This window comes from Salvelinus sp. IW2-2015, linkage group LG23, assembly GCF_002910315.2.
Source record: "Salvelinus sp. IW2-2015 linkage group LG23, ASM291031v2, whole genome shotgun sequence".
Lineage (NCBI taxonomy): Eukaryota > Metazoa > Chordata > Actinopteri > Salmoniformes > Salmonidae > Salvelinus > Salvelinus sp. IW2-2015.
This window is the reverse complement of record NC_036863.1, coordinates 47336026-47361076: the sequence shown is the minus strand read 5'-3', so window position 1 is coordinate 47361076 and position 25051 is coordinate 47336026. Positions and strand designations below refer to the sequence as shown.

The window sequence follows — 25051 nt, the reverse complement described above, 5'->3', positions numbered from 1 at the left end:
CTCAGCCTGGAGAGATGCGTCCAACCTGCATGGGTTCTGGTGGAGCCAGCGAGGATAAAGGTGGAGACTCGGAGCTGGAACCGATAGGAGCTAGGCTCAATGGGATTGAGATCCGGGCTCTTCGACATTCCTGTCTTGCAGGAAATCACTCACAGAACGAGCAGTATGGCTGGTGGCATATATTTGAATTATTATGATCCTTCCAATTTAAACTCACCAAAAAAAGAAACGTCCCTTTTTCAGGACCCGGTCTTTCAAAGATAATTCGTAAAAATRGGGTGCATGTTCATTAATTGTTTATGTTTCATTGAACAAGCATMGGAAAGAGTGTTTAACCCCTTTACAATGAAGATCTATGAAGTTATTTAGATTTTTACGAATTATCTTTGAAAGACAGGGTCCTGAAAAAGGGACGTTTCTTTTTTTGGTGAGTTTAAATTGGAAGGATCATAATAATTCAAATATAACTAAATTGATGCAGAGAACTGTGGTTTCAAACAAATGGTTAATGATACTACTCGGTTATCAACTAATTTGGTTCACTGTTCTGACACATGCATTGATCTGATCTTCTGTAATATACCATTACAATGCTTAAAAGCCATATCAATTCCAGTGGGCTGGACAGACCATAATATTGTGACCATAACCATGAACACCAAGGTTCCAAAGAAACCCCCTAGGATTGTGGTCAAGAGACATTTTAAAACATTTAACATTTAATCATCACTATTTCTAAATGATTTGGCTGCTTCGCCCTGGGAGCTGATTTATCGAGAGGATGATTTAAATCACGCTACAGAATGTTTTATTGATTTGCTCCCTGAGGTAATGGACCATCATGCCCCAGTAATAAACAGTTTTTGCACGTCCATCTCCATGGATTGATGAGGAACTGGGTGAGGCTTTCTCTCAAAGAAATAATACAAAAGTCTCAGCAGCCAAATCTAAACTGGAAATTGATTAACAGAAATATATAACATGTAATTATGCAGTTAAATTGAATCGCAAGAAAAAAGCGTTATTTTACAAAAATGCTTTTATTGYTTTTTTAAATGATTCTAAAAAGGTATGGAATTACAGTTAAGGGCTTACTTTGTACATCTACCTCATCATGCACATCGAGTGTGGAGGTTGGCGGGGAACAATAACAAAACCAGCTGATATTGCCAATCATTTTGCAGATTTTTTTACAAAGAAAATWAARTTATTGAGCGATAATGTAAACACATTCTTCCAAACAAGCTTTGTTCCATGGATTGATGATCATATTCTGAGCAATAAAACCTGCTCTTTTAGTCTACAAACGGTGTCAGTAGAGGAGGTGTTAAACCTATTGAAGTAATTTCCCGATGGTAAATCTACAGGTTATGGTCTTATGGACAATTTTTTACTTCGCTGTGCTGCTCCCCAGATTGCAGTTCCACTGAGATACATATTTAATTGGTCTCTGGAAAAGGGGATGTTTGCAAATGTATGGAAGCATGCGAAACTGWGTCCTATTCCCGAAAGACAGCAAAGAACCCATTACTCCTGCCAATAGTCGACCAAWTAGTCTACTCCCTTCACTCAGTGAGATATTGGAGGGTATTGTGAGAGTAGACAAATATGAACATGAATGGAAAATAAAAATCTGATTACAGCCTATCAGCATGCTTATTGCTAAAACCATTCCACTACCACTGCATTGGTTGACATGACTGACCAGTGGCTCAATACTATGGATAATGGCAGGTTTATGGGTGTACTATTTTTAGATGTTAGTGCAGCATTTTATTCAGTGGATCATTAAATAATTTTGACAAAATTAATGTATTGTGGTTTTAAGGAGGTAGCATTGAATTGGGTACAGTCATATCTAACTGACAGGAAACAGTCCACCTATATCAATGGATCATTTTCTTCCCCTTATGTTTTAAACTGTGTAATACCACAGGGCAGCTGCCTTGGGCCACTTCTTTACTTAATATATACCAACGACCTTCCTTATGCCTTATCTGAAACTCAAGCTGCTATATTTGCAGAAGATACTACAATTTACACAGCAAGACAATCGTTTCAACAGATACAGCAAGCTCTACAAGTAGATTTGGAAAATATCAGGGAGTAGGTTTGCCTGAACAAACTTGTTTTAAACACCAAGAAAACCAAAGTTATGTTGGTCTGTTCCACTAGGAAAAGGCCAACACAGCATCGGATACAATTAAGTATGGGGGGAGTACAAATTGAGGAAGTGGCAGAAACCAAACTACTAGGAGTGCAGCTCGACAACTTCTTATCATGGTCGTCTCAAATAACTCATCTATGTAAAACAAATATATTAAAACAGCATGCATGATCAAATATTTACCAGGAAAAATTCTTAACCTCTAACGAGTCACAAACCCGGATCCGGGATCCCCCCCATCAAAAAAGCTGACTAGCATAGCCTAGCCTAAAGCCACAGGGATATCATATAATAAAATGTTCATGAAATCACAAGTCCAAGACACCAAATGAAAGATACAGATCTTGTGAATCCAGCCATCATTTCTGATTTTTAAAATGTTTTACAGGGAAGACACAATATGTATTTCTATTAGCTAACCACCATAGCAAAAGACACAACTTTTTTTTCTCCACCATTTTTTTCCTGCATAGGTAGCTATCACAATTTCGACCAAATAAAGATATAAATAGTCACTAACCAAGAAACAACTTCATCAGATGACAGTCCTGTAACATCATATTACACAATGCATATAGGGTTTGTTCGAAAATGTGCATATGTAGCGGCACAAATCGTGGTTATACAATGTGATTAGTAGCCAAACTTCAAGCAATCTGTCCGGCGCCATCTTGGAGAGGCACCTAATCTAATCAATAACTAATCGTAAACTTGACTAAAAAATACAGGTTGGACAGCAAATGAAAGATACATTAGTTCTTAATGCAACCGCTGTGTTAGATTTTTAAAATTAACGTTACTACGACATACAGCGTGCGTTACAGCGAGACCGCACCGAAATTAATGGCGGAATTATTGTTTAACATTTTTCAACATAAATACGAATTAACAGCATAAAGACTTCTTACTATTTGTTGAGCTTCCATCAGAATCTTGGGCAAGGTGTCCTTTGTCCATAATAATCGTTGCTCGGCTGTAGAATGTCGTCTTCAACCGTGTAATTAGCAGCAAACATTAGCTATGTGGCCCAGACATGCCCAACTCTTGTAAACGCAGGACAAAGAAAATTCCGAAAATCGCAATATACTCATATAAACTGATATAACTCGGTTTAAAATAACTACGTTATGATGTTTCTAACACCTATATCGAATAAAATCAGAGACGGATATATCTAACGCCGATAACGTGAGCTTCTCAGAATGCCATCCTGAGGTCTGTCTTGCGTCATGGCGAGCGATGAAAAGGGTGCACCCCTCYTGCCAAGCCTATTTATACTGCCTCAGATCTACCTAGCAACACCATTTCAATTCTCAACGCTTGCTGACATCTAGGGGAAATCGTATGCAGTGCTTGTCGACCAATAGAATAATTGCAAATTATTTAACTGACCCAGGAACAGAGTTCCCAATTTCAGATGTCTCACTTCCTGACAGGAAGATTGCTCCAACTCGAGTTCTGTTTTACTCACAGATATAATTCAAACTGTTTTAGAAACTAGAGAGTGTTTTCTATCCAATAGTAATAATAATATGCATATTGTACGAGCAAGAATTGAGTACGAGGCAGTTTAATTTGGGAATTAKATTTTTACAAAGTCAAAATGGTCCKCCCTATTGACAAGAAGTTTTAAGCAAATAACACAACCATTCAGTGAGAGTCAGGTGAACTACTGTTCTGTGGTCTGGGGAAATGCATCATCAAGTGAAGTTAGGAGGCTGCAGAATGCACAGAACAAAGCAGCAAGGATTGTTTTAAGGTGGAGATGTGGTTCTTCTSTTGTAGTCATGCGCAATGCTCTTGGTTGGTCATCAATCAACAAGATAATTGAAAAAAAGATGCTTATTTTATTTCATAATATACACAATTTAAAACGGCCAAGCTCTATTCACAACGGTATTCAGTTGGTAAGAGACAGACATTCAGTAAATATTAGGAATAGATTGTCTACCATCTATGTGTTATCCAGACAGAAAAGAGAAATAGGTAAAATAACATTTCGATTTACAGCAATAAAGAAATGGAATAATCTATATTTTTAGACTGTTAGAGTATTTAATTGGTCATTATGTTAGTGCATTATGTCTGTTTGTAACAGTATGTTATGTGAATGTGATCGTATTATAAATTGTATTTTCATGTTGAAGGATTCTTGGAAGATTAGTCCAAATGAGGACTAAAAGAGATCCTAATCAAAATCTTCCTCTGGAGACTTCCTCCCATTCCTCACTTCCCTCATCAACTCATCCCTGACCACTGGCTGCYTCCTGTCTGACTTCAAAATGGTCCCGAGTTGCTCCCCACATCAAGAAACCAACATCTGACATCAAAAACTATAGACCTGTATTCCTTTATTTTCTTACCAACACACTTGAGCCTTCTGTCTGTGATCAACTCTCTCATTATTGCTCTCCGAACGATCTTGAACCTAACCAGTCAAGCTTCAAGACGGGTCACTCAACCGAGATTGCTCTTCTCTGTGTCACGGAGGCTCTCTGCACTGCCAAAGCTGACTCTTTCCTGTGCTCGTCATCCTTGACACCTTGAACCATCAGATCCTCCTCTCCACCCTCTCAAGGCTGGACATCTTAGGCTCTGCACACTCTTCGATTGCATCCTACCTGGCAGTCTGCTCCTAGCAGGTTATGTGGAGGGGATCTGTGTCTGCACCACGACACTCACTACTGGTGTCCCCCAGGACTCGGTTATAGACCCTCCTCTTCTCTCTATACACTAAGTCACTTGGCTCCGTCATATCCTCACATGGTCTCTCCTATTAATGCTATGCGGATGACACTCAACTACTTTTCTCCTTCCCCCTTCTGACACCCAGGTGGTGACACGCATCTCTGCGTGCCTGGCAAATATCTCAGCTTGAATGTCGGCCCACCACCGCAAGCTCAACCTCGACAAGAGGGTGGTGCTCTTCCTCTCAGGGAAGGTCTGCCACCCGCTCAAAGACCTCTCCTTCACYTTTGAGCCAGACTGGACAACACCCTGTGGTTCTCTGCAAACATCAAAGCAGTGACTTGCTCCCGCAGTGACTTGCTCCTACTGCAACTCGCTGTTGGCTGGGCTCCCTGCTTGTGCCATCAAACCCCTGCAACTTATCCAGAACGCTGCTGCCCAGTTCTCCTATGTCACGCAGCTACTCCACACACTCCACTGGCTTCCAGTCGAAGCTGGCATRCACTACAAGACCATGGTGCTTGCCTACGGAGCAGAAAAATGAACTGCCCCTCCCTACCTTCAGGCTATGCTCAAACCCTACATGCCAACCCGAGGACTCCTTTCTGCCACCTCAGGTCTCTAGGCCCGCCAATTCCTACATCCCAGTCCAAGCTCTTCTCTGTCCTGGCCCAATGGTGGAACCAGCTTCCCCCTGAAGCTAGGACAACAGAGTCCCTGCCCATCTTCCGAAAGCACCTGAAACCCTACCTCTTGAAAGAGTATCTTAAATAGTATTACAAAAGTATGTGGACACCCCTTCAAATTTGTGGATTTTGGCTATTTCAGCCACACCGTTGCTGACAGGTGTATAAAATCGAACACACGCAATCTCCATAGACAAACATTGGCAGTAGAATGGCCTTACTGAAGAGCTCAGTGTCTTTCAAAGTGGCACGGTCATAGGGTGCCACCTTTCCAACAAGTCAGTTTGTTAAATCTCTGTACTGCTAGAGCTGCCCCGGTCAACTGTAAGTGCTGATATTGTGAAGTGGAAATGTCTAGGAGCAACAACGGCTCAGCTGCGACATGGTAGGCCACACAATGTCAAAGAACGAGACTGCCAAGTGCTGAAGCGTGTAGCGCATTAAAATCGTCTGTCCTCGATTGCAACACTCACTAACTCCCGAATTCCAAACTTCCTCTGGATGCAACATCAGCACAGCGTGATATCAACCCAGAGCATATCAGACTGCTTTTCTCTTCCACATCACCGGATTCCTGCGGCAAGTTCTGGACCATTACACCAGATCATCGCAGCTAGCTAGCTGGAACCGAGTGGCTATTGTTGGCTAACGCCTCTGTCCCAAAGCAAGCAACAGTTAGGCTTGAGCTAATCTCGAGATAGGCCCATCTTCCGGCTAGCCGACGAAGTATACCAGCTAATTCTTGGGCTACAATACCTCTTTTGCCAATTGGCCTGGACCTTTTATTGTCGACACGGAGCCCCGCCGATCCATCACGACTGGTCTGCCGACATAATCGCCCGATGTGGTTTCAACAGGCTTTTCCGTTGCGATGTCGCCAAAGACCCATCAGCTAGCCCCGGCCCGCTAGCATTCTGAACATCGTGTCTCCCGCTCGCCTAGCGTAGTAGCGACTACCGAACATCTCCCTGACCTATTGCTGCTCATTGGACCCTATGATCACTCGGTTACACAGCTGATGCCTGCTGGACTGTTACTAACACGGTACCTAATTTTGCTTATCTGTCAGCCCAAGCCTCGAACTCAGGTCCTGTGTGTACCTAACTGACCCTTTCTGCCCATTTACCCGTTGTCTTAGCTCTCCCGATCAACACCTGTGATTGCTTTATGCCTCTCTCTAATGTCAATATGCCTTGTCTACTGCTTTTTCGGTTAGTTCTTATTGTTTTATTTAACTGAAAAGCCCCCAGTCCCGCTCAACATGCCTTAGATAGCTCTTTTGTCCCACCTCCACACATGCGGAGACCTCACCTGGCTTAACTGGTGCCTCCAGAGATGCAACCTCTCTCATTGTCCCTCAATGCCTAGGTTTACCTCCCCTGTACTCACATCCTACCATACCCTTGTCGGTACATTATGCCCTGAATCAATTCTACCATGCCCAGAAATCTGCTCCCTTTATTCTCTGTTCCCAATGCACTAGACGTACAGTTCTTATAGCCTTTATCCGTACACTTATCCTACTCCTCCTCTGTTCCTCTGGTGATGTAGAGGTTAACCCAGGCCCTGTAGCCCCCAGTACTAGACCTATTCCCCAGGCCCTCTCATTTGTTGACTTCTGTAACCGTAAAAGCCTGATGTTAACATCAGAAGCCTCCTCCCTAAGTTTGTTTTATTCACTGCTTTAGCACACTCCGCCAACCCTGATGTCCTAGCCGTGTCTGAATCCTGGRTTAGGAAGGCCACCAAAAATTCTGAAATTTCCATCCTARTACAACAACAAACTACAACATTTTCCGTCAAGATAGAATTGCCAAGGGGGGCGGAGTTGAAATCTACTGCAGAGATAGCCTGCACAGTTCTGTCATACTATCCAGGTCGGTGCCCAAACAGTTCAAGCTTCTACTTTTAAAAATCCACCTTTCCAGAAATAAGTCTCTCACTGTTGCCGTTGTTATAGACCCCCTCAGCCCCTAGCTGTGCCCTAGACACCATATGTGAATTGATTGCCCCCCATCTATCTTCAGAGTTCGTACTGTTAGGTGACCTAAACTGGGACATGCTTAACACCCCGGCTGTCCTACAATCTAAGGTAGATGCCCTCAATCTCACACAAATTATTAAGGAACCTACCAGGTACAACCCTAAATGTGTAAACATGGGCACCCTCATAGATATCATCCTGACCAACTTTCCCTCTAAATAGACCTCTGCTGTCTTCAACCAGGATCTCAGCGATCACTGCCTCATTGCCTGCYTCCGTAATAGGTCCGCGGTCAAATGACCAGCCCTCAGCACTGTCAAACGCTCCCTAAAACACTTCAGCGAGCAAGGCTCTCTATTCGACCTGGCCCGGGTATCCTGGAAGGATATTGACCTCATCCCATCAATAGAGGATGCCTGGTTGTTCTTTAATAGTGCTTTCCTCACCATCTTAAATAAGCATGTCCCATTCAAATTTTTTTTAACTAAGAACAGATAGAGCCCTTGGTTCACTCCAGACGTGTCTACCCTTGACCAGCACAAATACATCCTGTGGCGTACTGCATTAGCATCGAATACCCCCCATGATATGCGGGGAAGTCAGGAACTAATATACATAGTCAGTTAGGAAAGCAAAGGCTAGCATTTTCAAACAGAAATGTACATCCTGTAGCACTAATTCCCAAAGTTTTGGGACACTGTAAAGTCCATGGAGAATAAGAGCACCTCCATCTAGCTGCCCACTGCACTGAGGCTAGGAAACACTGTCACCACCGATAAATCTACGATAATCTAGAATGTCAATAAGCATTTTTCTACGCATGTCCATGCTTTCCACCTGGCTACCCCTACCCCGGCCAACAGCTCTGCACCCCCGCAGCAAKTTGCCCAAGCCCCCCCTACAAATCAGCTGGGCTAGACAATCTGGACCTTCTCTTTCTAAAATGATCCGCCGCAATTGTTGAAACCCTATTTACTAGCCTGTTCAACCTCTGTTTCATATCATCTGAGATTTCTAAAGACTGAAAAGCTGCCGCGGTCATCCCCATCTTCAAAGAGTTAGACACTCTAGACCCAAACTATTACAGACCTATATCCATCCTGCCCTGCCTTTCTAAAGTCTTCGAAAGCCAAGTTAATAAACAGATCACCGACCATTTCGAATCCCACCGTACCTTCTCCACTATGCAATCTGGTTTCCAAGCTGGTCATGGGTGCACCTCAGCCACGCTCAAGGTCCTAAACGATATCATAACCGCCATCGATAAAAGAAAGTACTGTGCAGCCGTATTCATCGACCTGGTCAAGGCTTTCGACTCATTCTTATCACCGCATTCTTATCGGCAGACTCAATAGCCTTGGCATCTCAAATGACTGCCTCGCCTGGTTCAACAACTACTTAACAGACAGAGTTCAGTTTGTCAAATCGGAGGGCCTGTTGTCAGGACCTCTGGCAGTCTCTATGGGGGTGCCACAGTGTTCAATTCTCGGGCCGACTCTTTCCTCTGAATATACAGTTGATGTCGGAAGTTTACATACACTTAGGTTGGAGTCATTAAAACTCGTTTTTCAACCACTCCACAAATTTCTTGTTAACAAACAATGGTTTTGGCAAGTTGGTTAGGACATCTACTTTGTGCATGACACAAGTAATGGTCCCAACAATTGTTTACAGAAAGATTATTTCACTTATAATTCACTGTATCACAATTCCAGTGGGTCAGAAGTTTACATACACTAAGTTGACTGTGCCTTTAAACAGCTTGGAAAATTCCGTCATGGCTTTAGAAGCTTCTGTTAGGCTAATTAACAGCATTTGAGTCAGTTGGAGGTGTACCTATGGATGTATTTCAAGGCCTACCTTCAAATTCAGTGCCTCTTTGCTTGACATCATCAGAAAATCAAAAGAAATCAGCCAAGACCTCAGGAAGAAAAATTGTAGACCTCCACAAGTATGGTTCATCCTTGGGAGCAATTTCCAAACGCCTGAAGGTACCATATTCATCTGTACAAACAATAATATGCAAGTATAAACACCATTGACCACACAGCCGTCATACCTCTCAGGAAGGAGACGCATTCTGTCTCCTAGAGATGAACGTACTTTAGTGCGAATAGTGCTAATCAATCCCAGAACAACAACAAAGGACCTTGTGAAGATGCTGGAGGAAACAGGTACAAAAGTATCTATATCCACAGTAAAACGTCCTATATCGACATAACCTGAAAGGCCGCTCAGCAAGGATGAAGCCACTGTTCCAAAACCGCCATAAAAAAGCCAGACTACAGTTTGCAACTGCACATGGGGACAAAGATCGTACTTTTTGGTAAATGTCCTCTGGTCTGATGAAACAAAGAACTGTTTGGCCTTGCAAGCCGAAGGACATCATCCCATCCATGAAGCACGGGGGTGGCAGCATCATGTTGTGAGGGTGCTTTGCTGCAGGAGGGACTGGTGCACTTCACAAAATAGATGGCATCATGAGGCAGGAAAATTATGTGGATATATTGAAGCAACATCTCAAGACATCAGTCAGGATGTCAATACTTGGTCGCAAATGGGTCTTCCAAATGGACAATGACCCCAAGCATACTTACAAAGTTGTGGCAAAATGGCACAAGGACAACAAAGTCAAGGTATTAGAGAGGCCATCACAAAGCTCTGACCTCAATCCCATAGAAAATGTGTGGGAAGAACTGGAAAAGCGTGTGTGAGCAAGGAGGCCTACAAACCTGACTCAGCTACACCAGCTCTGTCAGAAGGAATGGGCCAAAATTCACCCAAGTTATTGTGGAAGGCTACCCAAAACGTTTGACCCATGTTTAAATTGTTTAAGGCAATGCTACCAATTACTAATTGAATGTTTATAAACTTCTGACCCACTGGGAATGTGATGAAAGAAATAAAAGCTGAAATAAATAATTCTTTACTATTATTCTGACATTTCACATTCCTAAATTAAGTGGTGATCCTAACTGAACTAAGGGAATTTTTACAAGGATTAAATGTCAGGAATTGGGAAAAACTGAGTTTAAATGTATTTGGCTATGGTGTAATGTAAACTTCCGACCGCAACTGTATCTATGATGTCGCTCTTGCTGATGGTGATTCTCTGAACCACCACTACGCAGACAACACCATTTTGTATACATCTGACCCTTCTTTGGACACTGTGTTAACAAACGAGCTTCGTTTGGAAGCACTTCTTCCATGGCCTCCAACTACTCTTAAATGCTAATAAAACTAAATGCATGCTCTTCAACCGATCGCTGCCCGCACCCGCCCGCCCGACTAGCATCGCTACTCTGGACGGTTCTGATTTAGAATATGTGGTCAACTACAAATACCTAGGTGTCTGGTTAGACTGTAAACTCTCCGTCTAGACTCACATTAAACATCTCCAATCCAACATTAAATCTAGAATCYGCTTCCTATTTTGCAACAAAGCCTCCTTCACTCATGCTGCCAAACATACCCTTGTAAAACTGACTATCCTACCGATCTTTGACTTCGGCAATGTCATTTACAAAATAGCCTCCGAGGCAAATTTTACGTAGTCTATCACAGTGTCATCAGTTTTGTCACCAAAGCCCCATATACTACCCACCACTGTGACCTGTATGCTCTCGTTGGCTCGCCCTCGCATCATATTCGTTGCCAAAACCACTGGCTCCAGGTCATCTATAAGTCTTTGCTTGGTAAAGCCCCGCCTTATCTGAGCTCACTGGTCATCCATGCAACACCCACCTGTAGCATGCGCTCCAACAGGTATATTTCACTGGTCATCCCCCAAAGCCATCACCTCCTTTGAACGCCCTTCCTTCCAGTTCTCTGCTGCCAATGACTGGAACAAATTGCAAAAATCACTGAAGCTGGAGTCTTAAATCTCCCTCACTAACTTTAAACATCAGCTGTCAGAGCAGCTTACCGATCACAGCACCTGAACACAGCCCATCTGTACATAGCCCACCCAACTACCTCATCCCCATATTGTTATTAGTTTTGCTCTTTTGCACCCCTGTATCTCTACTTGRACATCATCATCTGCACATCTATCACTCCAGTGTTAATGCTAAATTGTAATTATTTTGCCATTATGGACTATTTATTGCCTTACCTCCCTAATCTTACTACATTTGCACAGACTGTATATAGATTTTTCTATTGTGTTATTGACTGTACTTTTGTTTATCCCATGTGTCCCATGTGTTGTTTTTGTCACACTGCTTTGCTTTATCTTGGCCAGGTTGCAGTTGTAAATGAGAACTTGTTCTCAACTTGCCTACCTGGTTAAATAAAGGTGAAATAAATGTAAAAAATAAAAAAAATWAAACGTTTCAATTGTCTCAAGGCTTAAAAATCCTACTTTAACCTGTCTCCTCCCCTCGTCTACACTGATTTTAAGTGGATTTAACAAGTGACATCAATAACGGATCATAGCTTTTGCCTGGTCAGTCTGTCATGGAAAGAGCAGGTGTTCAATGTTTTGTACACTCAATGTCTGTCTCTCTCTCTCTTTCTCAGATTCAATTTCAATGTAATTGATGGAGAGAGAGACTATTTCAGAGTGCTCGTTTGCACACTGATTTAAAGCAACGATATTCAGGTGATATGCTGATTTAAAAATGCAGCTGAAATTTAAACAATTATAATCTTTACAATAAAAAAAAAAGGTGACCCCAGAAAGCCAGACGGAGATGTGTAAGTTAGATGTGCATTCAGTCCTTATATTACTGTAGCATATGCTGCAGCAACTGTAGGAACCACAATGAAAATAAGTCCCTGACTTTATTGTGCAATCTCGGTCACTTTTAAAATTGTGTATATATATATATATATATGCTGTTGTTTTTTTACTGACAAGTAAAATCAATCAATAAATCCAAGCTGTGCACCAGCAATTTGATGAATGGAGAAAACACCAAAACATTTAATGACATTCAGAGATTGTCAAGCCATGCCTTCGATACTGGGTAAACCTACAAGGTAGGAAGGGGTGTTTGTCAAGATTGACATGTCTATTTATTCTGGTGTTGAAAACGCAAACCATGATATTGAAGTGGCCGAAGTCTGTATGCTTTTTGTTTATTGGTTGTGTGGTGGCACAGGAACCTATTGGTGGGGAAAAAATGGCAATTTGTTATATCATTATAAATATGGCATCAAATTGTTAAAAATCAGATTTCTCCCAAGCTGATCATTTTCTGCATCCGGCTCTGATAGTGAAGTAATGAAACAGGCAGTGAGATTCTAGTCCATGGTGGTCAGCAAACCATTAACCTTCTGGCCCGTAGACAAGCATGGCACGTAGATGTTTATAAACACAGGGTCGCTACAGTTATTGTTATTTGTGATCATAACCATTATTTTGAGTTAATTCTATGAGGGGGTAGGGTGTTCAGTGTATTTTACAGTACAAGAGGAGGGTCATGTAAAAATATTTGTAAAGTTGGGGAGGGGGTGCATTTTGTACTGGGCAGATGGCGGGCATCGTGTGGCAGCGTGTATGGCATCGTGTGGCAGCGTGTATGGCATCATGTGGCAGCGTGTATGGCATCGTGTGGGCAAACGGTTTGCTGATGTAATTTATGTGAACAGAGTGCCTCATGGTGGAGGTGGGGTTATGGAATGGGCAAACATAAGCTACGGACAACGAACACAATGGCATTTTGTCAATGGCTATTTGAATGCACAGAGATACCGTAACGAGATCCTGAGGCCCATTATCATGCCATTCTTCCGACGCCATCCTCTCATGTTTCAGCATGATGATGCACGACCCCATGTCGCAAGGATCTGGACACAATTCCTGGAAGCTGAACATGTCACAGTTCCTCCATGGCCTGCATGCTCACCAGACATTTCACCCATTAATCATGTTTGGGATGCTCTGGATCGACGTGTACGACAGCGTGTTCCAGTTCCCACCAATATCTAGCAACTTCACACAGCCATTGAAGAGGAGTGGGACAATATGCCACAGGCCACAATCAACAGCCTGGTCAACTCTATGCAAAGGAGATGTGTCACGTGCATGAGGAAAATGGTGGTCACACCAGATACTGACCAGCCCATACTTTTTTTGAACAGATGCATATCTGCATGCCCGCCATGTGCCTAATTCATTTATTTCAATTGACTGATTTCCTTATGAACTAACTCAGTAAAATCTTTGAAATTGTTGCAGGTGCATTTACATTTTTGTTGATTGTAGATTAACACAAAGTTCAAATGTCATAGGCCTATGTATGTTTTTACATCATCTCGCGTTGACCATATTACCGCCACACCAGCAGTCATGTCTGCAGTAATATTCCACGTGACCGTTGAGTCACGGTAATCTCCTCATATGCACGCTGGACATTCATTGGTCAAAAACAAGTTTGGTAACCATCAGGTCCAAACTGCCTGGTACTCAGGGAACAATTGTCCCTCCATCAGGTCCTAATGGTCTGGTACTCAGGGCTCTATTGTCCCTCCACCAGGTCCTAATGGTCTGGTACTCAGGGCTCTATTGTCCCTCCATCAGGTCCTAATGGCCTGGTACTCAGGAAACTATTGTCCCTCCATCAGGTCCTAATTGTCTTGGGTACTCAGGGCTGCTATGTGTGCCCCGTCCATCAGGTCCGTAACTGTCTGTGTTACTCGGGGCTCTATTGTCACCTCATCAGGTACCTAACTTGTCTGGTACCTCGGGGCTCTATTGTCCCTCCACCAGGTCCTAACTACCTGTACTCAAGTGGATCTATCTTGTGCCCACCATCAAGGTCCTAATGACCTGGTACTCAGGCGTTCTATTGTGTCCCTCCATCAGGTCCTAATGGCCTGGTACTCAGGACTCTATTGTCTCATCCATCAGGTCCTAACTGTTCTTCGTATATTCTCAGGGCTCTGTTGTCCTCTATCAGGTCCTAAACAATCTGGTACTCGGGCTCTACTGGTCCCTCCATCAGGTCCTAATGTGCCTGGCGTTACTCAGTGGCTCTCTATTGTCCCTCCCACCAGTCCTAATGACTCTGTTACTCAGGGCACTATTGTCCCTCCTTCAGGTTCCTAATGGTCTGGTACTCAGGCCTTATTGTCCTCTCATCGGTCCTAATGTCCTTGGTACTCATCAGGACTCTATTCGCTCCCTCTCATCAGGGTCCTATATGACACTTGTATTCAGGGATATATTGTCCCTCCATCAGGTCCTAACTGTTCCTCGGTACTTCAGGCTCTATAGTCCCCCTCCATCAGGTCCTAGAATGGTCTGGTAAACCTCAGTGGCTTCTATTTCGTTCCCATCCATAGTCCTATATGGTCTCGGTACTCCAGGGTTCTCATGGTGGTGCCCTCGCACAGGTTCCTAATGGCCTTGGTACTCAAGGACTCTATTGTCCAATCCATCAGGTCCTAATTGTCTGGTACTCAGGGCTCTATTGTCCCTCCATCAGTTCCCTACACTACCTGGTACTCCATGGGCTCTGTTGTCCCTCATATCAGGCTCTACACAATCATGTACTCGGGGCCCTACTGTCCCTCCATCAGGTGCTAGAATGGCGCTGGTACATACAAGGGCTCATTGTCCCTCCACACAGGTCCCTAATGACCGTGGTATTCAGGGCACCTATGGTCCCTCCTTTCAGTCCTAATTGGGTCTTAGGTACTCAGGGCGTCTATTGTCTCGCTTCCCATCAGGATCCTAATAGGCCGTACTCAGGGCCTATTCTGTCTTGCCATCACGGTCCTAATGGACCTGGTATTCAGGGATATATTGTCCCTCCATCATGGTACCTAACTCGCCCTGGTACTCAGGGCTCGTATAGTCCCTCCAGTCAGGTCCTACATGGTCTGGTACTCATGGGCTCTATGTGTCCCTCCATCGGTACCTAAATGTTTCTGGTACTCAGGGCTCTAATTAGTCCGCTCCGATCAGTGCCTAAATGGGCCTTGTACTCAGGATATCTATTGTCCATTCATCCAGGTCCTAATTGTCTGGTAACTCAAGTGGCTCATGCTCTCAATCGTTCTACCCTGGCACATCAGTTATAAAGCACCATTCCTGACTCATAAACATGGTGACCTGGATCGATAGAAGGTAAACTAAGTCCACGGGAGATCGTAAACATATAAAATGTCCCTCCATCAGGTCTAATGGGTCTGGTACTCAGCAGTGCTCTATTGTCCCTCCACCAGGTCCTAACTGTCTTTTACTCAGCCTACTATTGTCCCTCCATCGTTCACTAACTTACCTAATGGTATTCTATTGTTCTTCTCCATCTACGTTCCTAAACTACCTGGTAACTCAGGGCTCTATTGTCCTCCATCAGGTACTAATACCTGGTATCAGGCTCTTCTACTGTCCTCCATCAAGGCTCCTAAGCTGTCTGAGTGCTCAGGGCTCTATGTCCCTCCATCAAGGTCCTAGGTGGTCGCTGGTTACCCAGGGCTCTAATGTGTCCCTCCACCAGGTCCTAACTACCTGGTACGCGGGCTCTACTTGTCCCCTCGCATCCAGGACTCCTAAACTACCTTGGTTTAGGCGTCAGGGCTCTATTGTCCCTCCATCAGGTCCTAATGGCCTGGTACTCAGGGCTCTATTGTCCATCCATCAGGTCCTAAGTGTCTGGTGCTCAGGGCTCTATTGTCCCTCCATCAGGTCCTAATGGCCTGGTACTCAGGGCTCTATTGTCCCTCCATTAGGTCCTATTGGCCTGGTACTCAGGGCTCTATTGTCCCTGTAACCACTCTGACATCAGTGCAAATGCAATCAAAAAATCACATCAAACACTTCAAAACAGTTTCATGTTTTTAAAACTCCCCTCACTGTGATTGATCATTTTGAAGAAAGAAGTTCAACAGCAGGTTGAAACATTGTAAAACATGGTCATTTTGGATATTGTTTCAAAGCCTAAGGTGATGATTAATTCAAAACACCCATAGGCATATTAGAGCTTATGCATATGCATAGGCCTATATAAGAGCCCAAGCCCGAAAAAAAACCTGAAGATGTCTTTGGTACATAATTGGTCTAGCCGATCCTCCAAAATTATATAAATTCTAGTGCCTTCGAGTGTGGACTGTATTATTATGCATACTAGTGGACTGGTTACCGTATGCTACGGTAATGAGTCTGGGATGAGTCTGGGCTCCATGAGTCTGGGAGAGAATGTATAGGCCTAGGCGATGCTAATGGTTGATTGGTTGTGCAGGGCGGCTTACAGAGTTAGCCTAGAGTAATGGGTCATTTTCATGTTTTCCTAATTAATAGGCTAACACATTACCTTTTGAATATATCACCACCATGCGTTTCAAACAGTGGTTGATGTGTGGATTGAAATAACCAGAGTAGCCTACCTGGCATCATTGAAAAAACAAACCTGGCGGGTCTCCATTGCTATTGGAGTGCATATGGCCCACGTGTCTTTTTTCTCCAGCCCCTGTTCCTGCCCATTTGATAATGTGCCATACTAAGATTCAATTGAGAATAGTCTGATGGGTGAAAATATGACCACTCGAGGAGAGAACTGCGTGTGGTGCCTGAGGCAAGGAACAGAGCGCAAGCTCTTTTTGGACTTTCTCAAATCATCAGTAGCCTATAGTCGCATCATGCAGCCAACATATGTTTGGATTTCTAAGACATTCTATGGTTTGTATCATTCACAACTAAAGTTGCTAAATAACTCTATAATCTAGCATATAGGGCCTGTTTCAAGTCAACATACTTCATATGCACACTCGTTTCAGAATGTGGGGGGGGGAAATCCTTTCTATTTTATTCAGTTAAGTGAAATTATATTCTTCTTACTATAAAATCACATTATATAAAATAACGGGACTTAAAAGCATATCTTGTCTGCTAAATGAACAAGTGTGACTGGTGTAGATTGCCTCTGCGTTGTGTTTTGATCGGTTAACAGATGACCAGAGGGTCGGTCTAATGATGCTTTATTTTCTGATAAAGAAACAAACATTTATAAATGAAATATGCACCAACTCCTCTCTTCCACATACAGTAGAAAGGGCGCAAATAACAATCCTCTTGTTTGACAATGATACAATATAGTGCACTGTACAGTATAAAATGTATCATGCATTGTACAGTCTAGTCTGTAGGCCTGGGCTAGCAAACTTTGATAAATGACAGCCAGGCATTACGTACAGTTAATGACATGCACTTGCGAACCTAGCTAACCATGGACAGTAAATATTGTCAACATAACTAGACAAACAAAAACAGGTGACATACCTGATAAAGAAGCAAACATCCATAAATGAAATGTTATGCTGCCCTTATGCACCAACTCCTCTAAAGTACAAATGAACCACAGGGGACACGAATAGCCATACTAGTCCAATGACAAAGAGAAAAGTACAGTAACCAGCTAGCATGTACAGCATTCACAAATCAACAGATAAAAAGTGAATAAATGCATAAAATCATAATACACTACTCAAAAAAATAAAGGGAACACTTAAACAACACAATGTAACTCCAAGTCAATCACACTTCTGTGAAATCAAACTGTCCACTTAGGAAGCAACACTGATTGACAATAAATTGCACATGCTGTTGTGCAAATGGAATAGACAAAAGGTGGAAATTATAGGCAATTAGCAAGACACCCCCAATAAAGGAGTGATTCTGCAGGTGGTGACCACAGACCACTTATCAGTTCCTATGCTTCCTGGCTGATGTTTTGGTCACTTTTGAATGCTGGCGGTGCTCTCACTCTAGTGGTAACATGAGACGGAGTCTACAACCCACACAAGTGGCTCAGGTAGTGCAGCTCATCCAGGATGGCACATCAATGCGAGCTGTGGCAAGAAGGTTTGCTGTGTCTGTCAGCGTAGTGTCCAGAGCATGGAGGCGCTAACAGGAGACAGGCCAGTACATCAGGAGACGTGGAGGAGGCCATAGGAGGGCAACAACCCAGCAGCAGGACCGCTACCTCCACCTTTGTGCAAGGAGTAGCACTGCCAGAGCCCTGCAAAATGACCTCTTCTTTATACCACCCCTACCTTGTCACAACACAACTGATTGGCTCGAACGCACTAAGAAGGAAAGAAATTCCACAAATTAACTTTTAACAAGCACACCTGTTAATTGAAATGCATTTCAGGTGACTACCTCATGAAGCTGGTTGAGAGAATGCCAAGAGTGTGCAAAGCTGTCATCAAGGCAAAGGGTGGCTATTTGAAGTTTCTCAAATATAAAATATATTTTGATTTGTTTAACACTTTTCTTTGGTTACTACATGATTCCAAATGTGTTATTTCATAGTTTTTATGTCCTCAGTCTTCACTATTATTCTACAATGTAGAAAATAGTCCAAATAAAGAAAGACTCTGGAATGAGTTGGTCTGTCCAAACTTTTGACTGGTACTGTGAATCTTTGTTACCAACATGTATATTGATTATATAAAGCTCTGTCCTTACCTGTATAGGTGATATAAAGCTGTGTTGTTACCTACAGTGTATTTGGAAAGTATTCACACCCCTTGACCTTTTCCAAATGTTATGTTACAGCTTTATTCTAAAATGTATTAAATAGTTCCCCCCCCTCATCAATCTACGCACAATACCCCATAATGGCAAAGCAAAAACAGCTTCTAGAAATTTTTGCAAATGTATTTWAAAAAAGTATACAACATTTACATAAGTATTAAGACCCTTTACTCAGTACTTTGTTGAAGCACCTTTGGCAGCAATTACAGCCTTGAGTCTTCTTGGGTATGACCCTACAAGCTTGGCACACCTGTATTTGGGGAGTTTCTCCCATTCTTCTCTGCAGAACCTCTCAAACTCTGTCAGGTTGGATGGGGAGCGTTGCTGCACAGCTATTTCAGGGCTCTCCAGAGATGTTCGGGCTCTGGCTCTGGCTGGGCCAGTCAAGGACATTCAGAGACTTGTCCCGAAGCCATTCCTGTGTTGTCTTGGCTGTGTGCTTAGGGTCGTTGTCCTGTTGGAAGGTGAACCTTCGCCCCAGTCTGAGGTCTTGAGTGCTCTGGAGCAGGTTTTCATCAAGGATCTCTCTGTACTTTGCTCCGTTCATCTTTCCGTCAACGTGACTAGTCACTCAGTCCCTGCTGCTGAAAAATGGTGCCAGGTTTCCTTAAACTGAAAATAAATTACTTAATAAAAAATAAAAATACTTAAACTGAATCTTTATTAGTGAGAGGTTTTCAATAGCGGTGGCTGGTCGACGAATCAACCTCAGATGATCCGTTGAGAGCCACCACACAAAGGCTACTGAGATCTTTTATAGCAAAGATCCACCCCCTAGCCTACATAACAAACCACAGATGTTTAGAACGTGTCACAAGGTGAGACTTTTTAAATGAGAAAGGAGTATCCCGTAGCCAGATAGCATTCGCTATAAATTATCTTTCAGTTTGGCTCCTAAGACGAGTTTCTGATCTCGTTCCTGGTACTCATAGCACAAACACCAACTCATCCAATGGCATAAATCAATTGTCAACTCCAGATACTCCCATCTCAAGTAAAACCCATTCTTGACCCCACTCCTGGACAAGCTCACTGAGGGGAGTGAGCCTCTAGGTCATACACTATCCCAGCATAAGTGCAACATCAGAGATGTTAGGGAGGGTTTGGCCGGTAGGGATATCCTTGTCTCATCGCACACTAGCGACTCCTGTGGCGGGCCGGGCGCTGTGCACGCTGACCAGGTCGCTAGGTGTACAGTGTTTCCTCCAACACATTGGTGCGGCTGGCTTCCGGGTTGGACGCACGCTGTGTTAAGAAGCAGTGCGGCTTGGTTGGGTTGTGTTTCGGAGGACGCATGGCTCTCGACCTTCATCTCTCCCGAGCCCGTACAGGAGTTGTAGCGATGAGACAAGACAGTAACTACTAATAATTGGATACCACGAAATTGGGGAGAAAAAGGGGGTAACATTTTTTAAGATTGTGAAATGTCAGAATAATAGTAGAGGGAATGATTTATTTCAGCTTTTATTTCTTTCATCACATTCCCAGTGGGTCAGAAGTTTACATACACTCAATTAGTATTTGGTAGCATTGCCTTTAAATAGTTTAACATGGGTCAAACGTTTTGGGTAGCCTTCCACAAGCTTTCCACAACTTGTTGGCCCATTCCTCTTGACAGAGCTGGTGTAATTGAGTCAGGTGTGTAGGCCTCCTTGCTCTCACATGCTTTTTCAGTTCTGTCCAGAAATTTTCAATAGGATTGAGGTCAGGGCTTTGTGATGGCCACTCCAATCCCTCGACTTCGTTGTCCTTAAGCCATTTTGCCACAACTTTGGAAGTATGCTTGGGGTCATTGTCCATTTTGGAGAACCATTTGCGACCAAGCTTTAACTTCCTGACTGATGTCTTGAGATATTGCTTCAATATATGCACATAATTTTCCATCCTCATTATGCCATCTATTTTGTGAAGTGCACCAGGCCCTCCTGCAGCAAAGCACCCCCATAACATGATGCTCCCATCCCATGCTTCACGGTTGGGATGGTMTTCTTCGGCTTGCAAGCCTCCCCCTTTTTCCTCCAAACATAACGATGGTAATTATGGCCAAACAGTTCTATTTTTGTTTTATCAGACCAGAGGCCATTTCTCCAATAAGTACAATCTTTGTCCCCATGTGCAGTGGCAAACCGCAGTCTGGCTTTTTTATGGCGGTTTTGGAGCAGTGGCTTCTTCCTTGCTGAGCGCCCTTTCAGGTTATAGATACTTTTGTTCCTGTTTCCTCCAGGATCTTCACAAGGTCCTTTGCTGTTGTTCTGGGATTGATTTGCACTTTTCGCGCCAAAGTACATTTATCTTTAGGAGACAGAACGTGTATCTTTCCTGAGCGGTATGTTGGCTGCATGGTCCCATGGTGTTTATACTTGGGTACTATTGTTTGTACCGATGAACGTGGTACCTTCAGGCTTTTGGAAATTGCTCCCAAGGATGAACCAGACTTGTGGAGGTCTACAGTTTTTTCTCTGAGGTCTTGGCTGATTTCTTTTGATTTTCCGATGATGTCAAGCAAAGAGGCACTGAGTTTGACGGTAGGCCTTGAAATACATCCACAGATATACCTCCAATTGACTCAAATGATGTCAATTAGCCTACCAGAAGCTTCTAAAGCCATGACATAATTTTCTGGAATTTTCCAAGCTGCTTAAAGGCACAGTCAATTTCGTGTATGTAAACTTCTGACCCACTGGAATTGTGATACAGTGAATTATAAGTGAAATAATCTGCCTGTAAACAACTGTTGGGAAAATTACTTGTGTCATACACAAAGTAGATGTCCTAACTGACTTGCCAAAACTATAGTTTAAAAATAAATTTGTGGAGTGGTTGAAAAATGAGTTTTAATGACTCCAACCTAAGTGTATGTAAACTTCCGACTTCAACTGTATGTAAATCAGGTATTTAAAAAAAGAAGGGAAAAAAAGAAAAAAAAAAAAAAGTTTTCGCTTTGTCATTATGAGGTATTGTGAGTAGATTGAGGACATTTTTTTATTTAATCAATTTTAGAAAAAAGCTCTTACTTAACAAAATGTGGAAAAAGTCATGGGTCTGAATACTTTTCGAATGCAAGGTAAGTCTCCCTGGATTAGAGTTTCTGCTAAATGACTCAAATGTAAATTTATATAAAGTGTAAAACTGTGCTGTTACCTTAATATGTTGTATAAAGCTGTGTTCTTACCTGTAATAGGTGATACAACTTTGTGTTGTTACCTGTCCTGCAGGTGATGGCATCAGACGACCACCGCTTCCTGTCCAGCTCTCTGTACAGCACAGGTGTGCTGGTGGCCTGGGACCCTTCCCCCTTTTCTGCTGACCTCAACCAGGTATGACTGTGGAGAGTGAAGACCAGTAGAGATCATTAGAGGCCAGTAAAGACTATTCAAGACCAGTAAAAACTTTTCAAAACCAGTAAACTATTCAAGACCTGTTAAGATCATTAACCCCCTAGAGTTGATGTCCATGCCCCCGCGGAAATCTAATTAGCTTAATAAAAAAATCCCCGTCAAAATCCGTCTGTTTAAGCAACAGAAATGTGTTGTTTTGCATGGACTCAATCCACCGCATCCACCGATGTCGGCCTTTCGGTCATAGCGTCATCTCCCAGTGGTGTAAAGTACTTAAGTAAAAAATACTTTAAAGCACTAGTTAATGCTTCTTATGGCTTGGGAGCGCTATTTTCACGTCCAGATGAAAAGTGTGCCCAAAGTAAACTGCCTGCTACTCAGGCCCAGAAGCTTGGATATGCATATAATTGGTAGATTTGGATAGCAAACACTCTAAAGTTTCTAAAACGGTTTGAATAATGTCTGTGAGTATAACATAACTGATTTGGCAGGCGAAACCCCGAGCACAATCCATCCAGGGAAAATTATTTTTGAGGTCAATCTGTTTTCTATGGGATTTCTATGGCAAGGCCGTTTTAATAAAAATGTTCTTGCAGTTCCTATAGCTTCCAATAGATGTCAACAGTCTTTAGAAATTGGTTGATGTTTTTCTTTAGAGAAATGAAGAAGTAGCCCTGTTATTTTCCTGTGTCACTCCAGGTGCACTCTAATGAACTGGTGCGCGTGACCTGGAACATGCTTTCTTTGTTTTCGTCCGGTATTGAACACAGTTGATTCTGTCTTAAATTTTATCGATTATTTTTGTTAAAGAATACCTAAAGTTGTATTACAAAAGTTGTTTGAAATGTTTGGACAAAGATTACAGGTKACTTATGAGAGATTTTGTAGTCATGTAGCGTGAGTTGGAACCGCGCCAAATAAATGGACATTTTGGGAATATAACGACGGAATTAATCGAACAAAATGACAATTTGCGATGTTTATGGGACATATTGGAGTGCCAACAGAAGAAGCTCGTCAAAGGTAAGGCATGAATTATATCTTTGTGTCGCGCCTGGCGGGTTGAATTATGATTGTCTGTCTTTGTTTGATGGGGTGCTGTCCTCAGATAATAGCACGGTTTGCTTTCGCCGTAAAGACTTTTTGAAATCTGACACTGCCGCTGGATTAACAACAAGTGTAGCTTTAATTTGGTTTATTGCATGTGTGATTTCATGAAAGTTTAATATTTATAGTAATTTCTTTTGAATATGGTGCTCTGCCATTTCACGGGATGTTGCCAAATCGATCCCGCTAAAGGGATTTGATCCATAAGAAGTTTAAGTTGTTTTTAGGGGTATTTGTACTTTACTATTTATATTTTAGAACATTTTTACTCAACTACATTCCTAAAGAAGATAATGTACCTTTAACTCCATACATTTTCTCTGACACCAAAAAGTACTCGTTATATTTCGAATGCTTAGCAAGAAAGGAAAATTGTCCAATTTACTAACATCCCTGGTCATCCCTACTGCCTCTGATCTGGCGGACTCACTAAACACAAATGCTTGGTTTGTAAATTGTGACCGACCGGCTCAAATCGGTCTTATGTAGCAAAATTTGAAATTGTGTTATTTACTTTGGATAAAAATAGAGACTCAGKGCTACAAAATGGTATATCATACACTGCATTTGAGAAACAATGGGAAAGTAATTTTGCTTTGAAAGTTGATAAACTTGTAAACTCACTTTTGAGAAAATGGCCTTTGAATGTTTTGGTACTACTACTGGAGAGCCCTTCTTTGTCTACACCCATTCAGCATCGTTCACACCCTCTGAAGCTTTAGCCCCACCCAACTCTTTAAGGGTTGATCCGAGCGTTCTGTACTAATAACAGCAATCAAGCACCCCTGTAAAGATCTTTTATACACAGATTCAAAATAGCAATTGATAACAAATGTGTATTTATATGGACCCTGATGTAACTTTCATTGTTAATTTGTTTATTTTTAATGGCAGATTTATCCATAAAATGATGTGGGCAGAGAACAAACCGCTCTTCACATTCTTTAAGATAGAATTGAAATATTATTTAGAAGTGTAAAAACAAAAAAAGCAATACGTTCCAGAAAACTTTTTGACAAATTGAAAATGCATCTCGATATGTAATACCTCTGTCTGTTAATTTTATGTACTCTTGTTTGCATATTTCTGTTTTTGTTTTGTTCATAATAATATTAACAGTAGACAGTAGCGTCCCACCTGGCKAACATCCGGTGAAATTGCAGAGCGCGAAATTCAAACTACAGTATTATAAATATTTAACTTTCATAAAATCACAAGTGTAATACATCAAAATAAAGCTTCACTTCTTGTTAAGCCAGCCGCTGTGTCAGATATCAAAAAGGCTTTACGGCGAAAGCAAACCATGTGATTATTTGAGGACAGCGCCCCGCATACAAACACATGAAAAAAATATTCCAACCAGGCAGGTGCGACACAAAAGTCAGAAATAGCGATATAAAAAATGCCTTACCTTTGATCTTCTTCTGTTGGCACTCCAAAAGGTCCCTGTTACATCACAAATTGTCCTTTTGTTCGATAATGTCCTTCTTTATATCCATAAAAACTCAGTTTAGCTGGCGCGCTTCAGTCATTAATCCACCCAGTTTCCCTCCATCAAAATGCATACAAAATTAATCCCAAACGTTACTA

General features: G+C 42.4%; 1 protein-coding gene across 2 annotated transcripts in view; it reads left to right on the top strand.

The window, feature by feature from the left end:
* Positions 1-25051, top strand: part of st6gal1 (ST6 beta-galactosamide alpha-2,6-sialyltranferase 1) — a 131130-nt gene that overhangs the window by 83119 nt on the left and 22960 nt on the right. For both annotated transcript variants that reach the window (XM_023968806.2, XM_023968807.2), the window contains exon 7: positions 22232-22333. In XM_023968806.2, coding sequence (XP_023824574.1) covers positions 22232-22333 — 102 coding nt within the window. The remainder of the gene's footprint in view (positions 1-22231; positions 22334-25051) is intronic.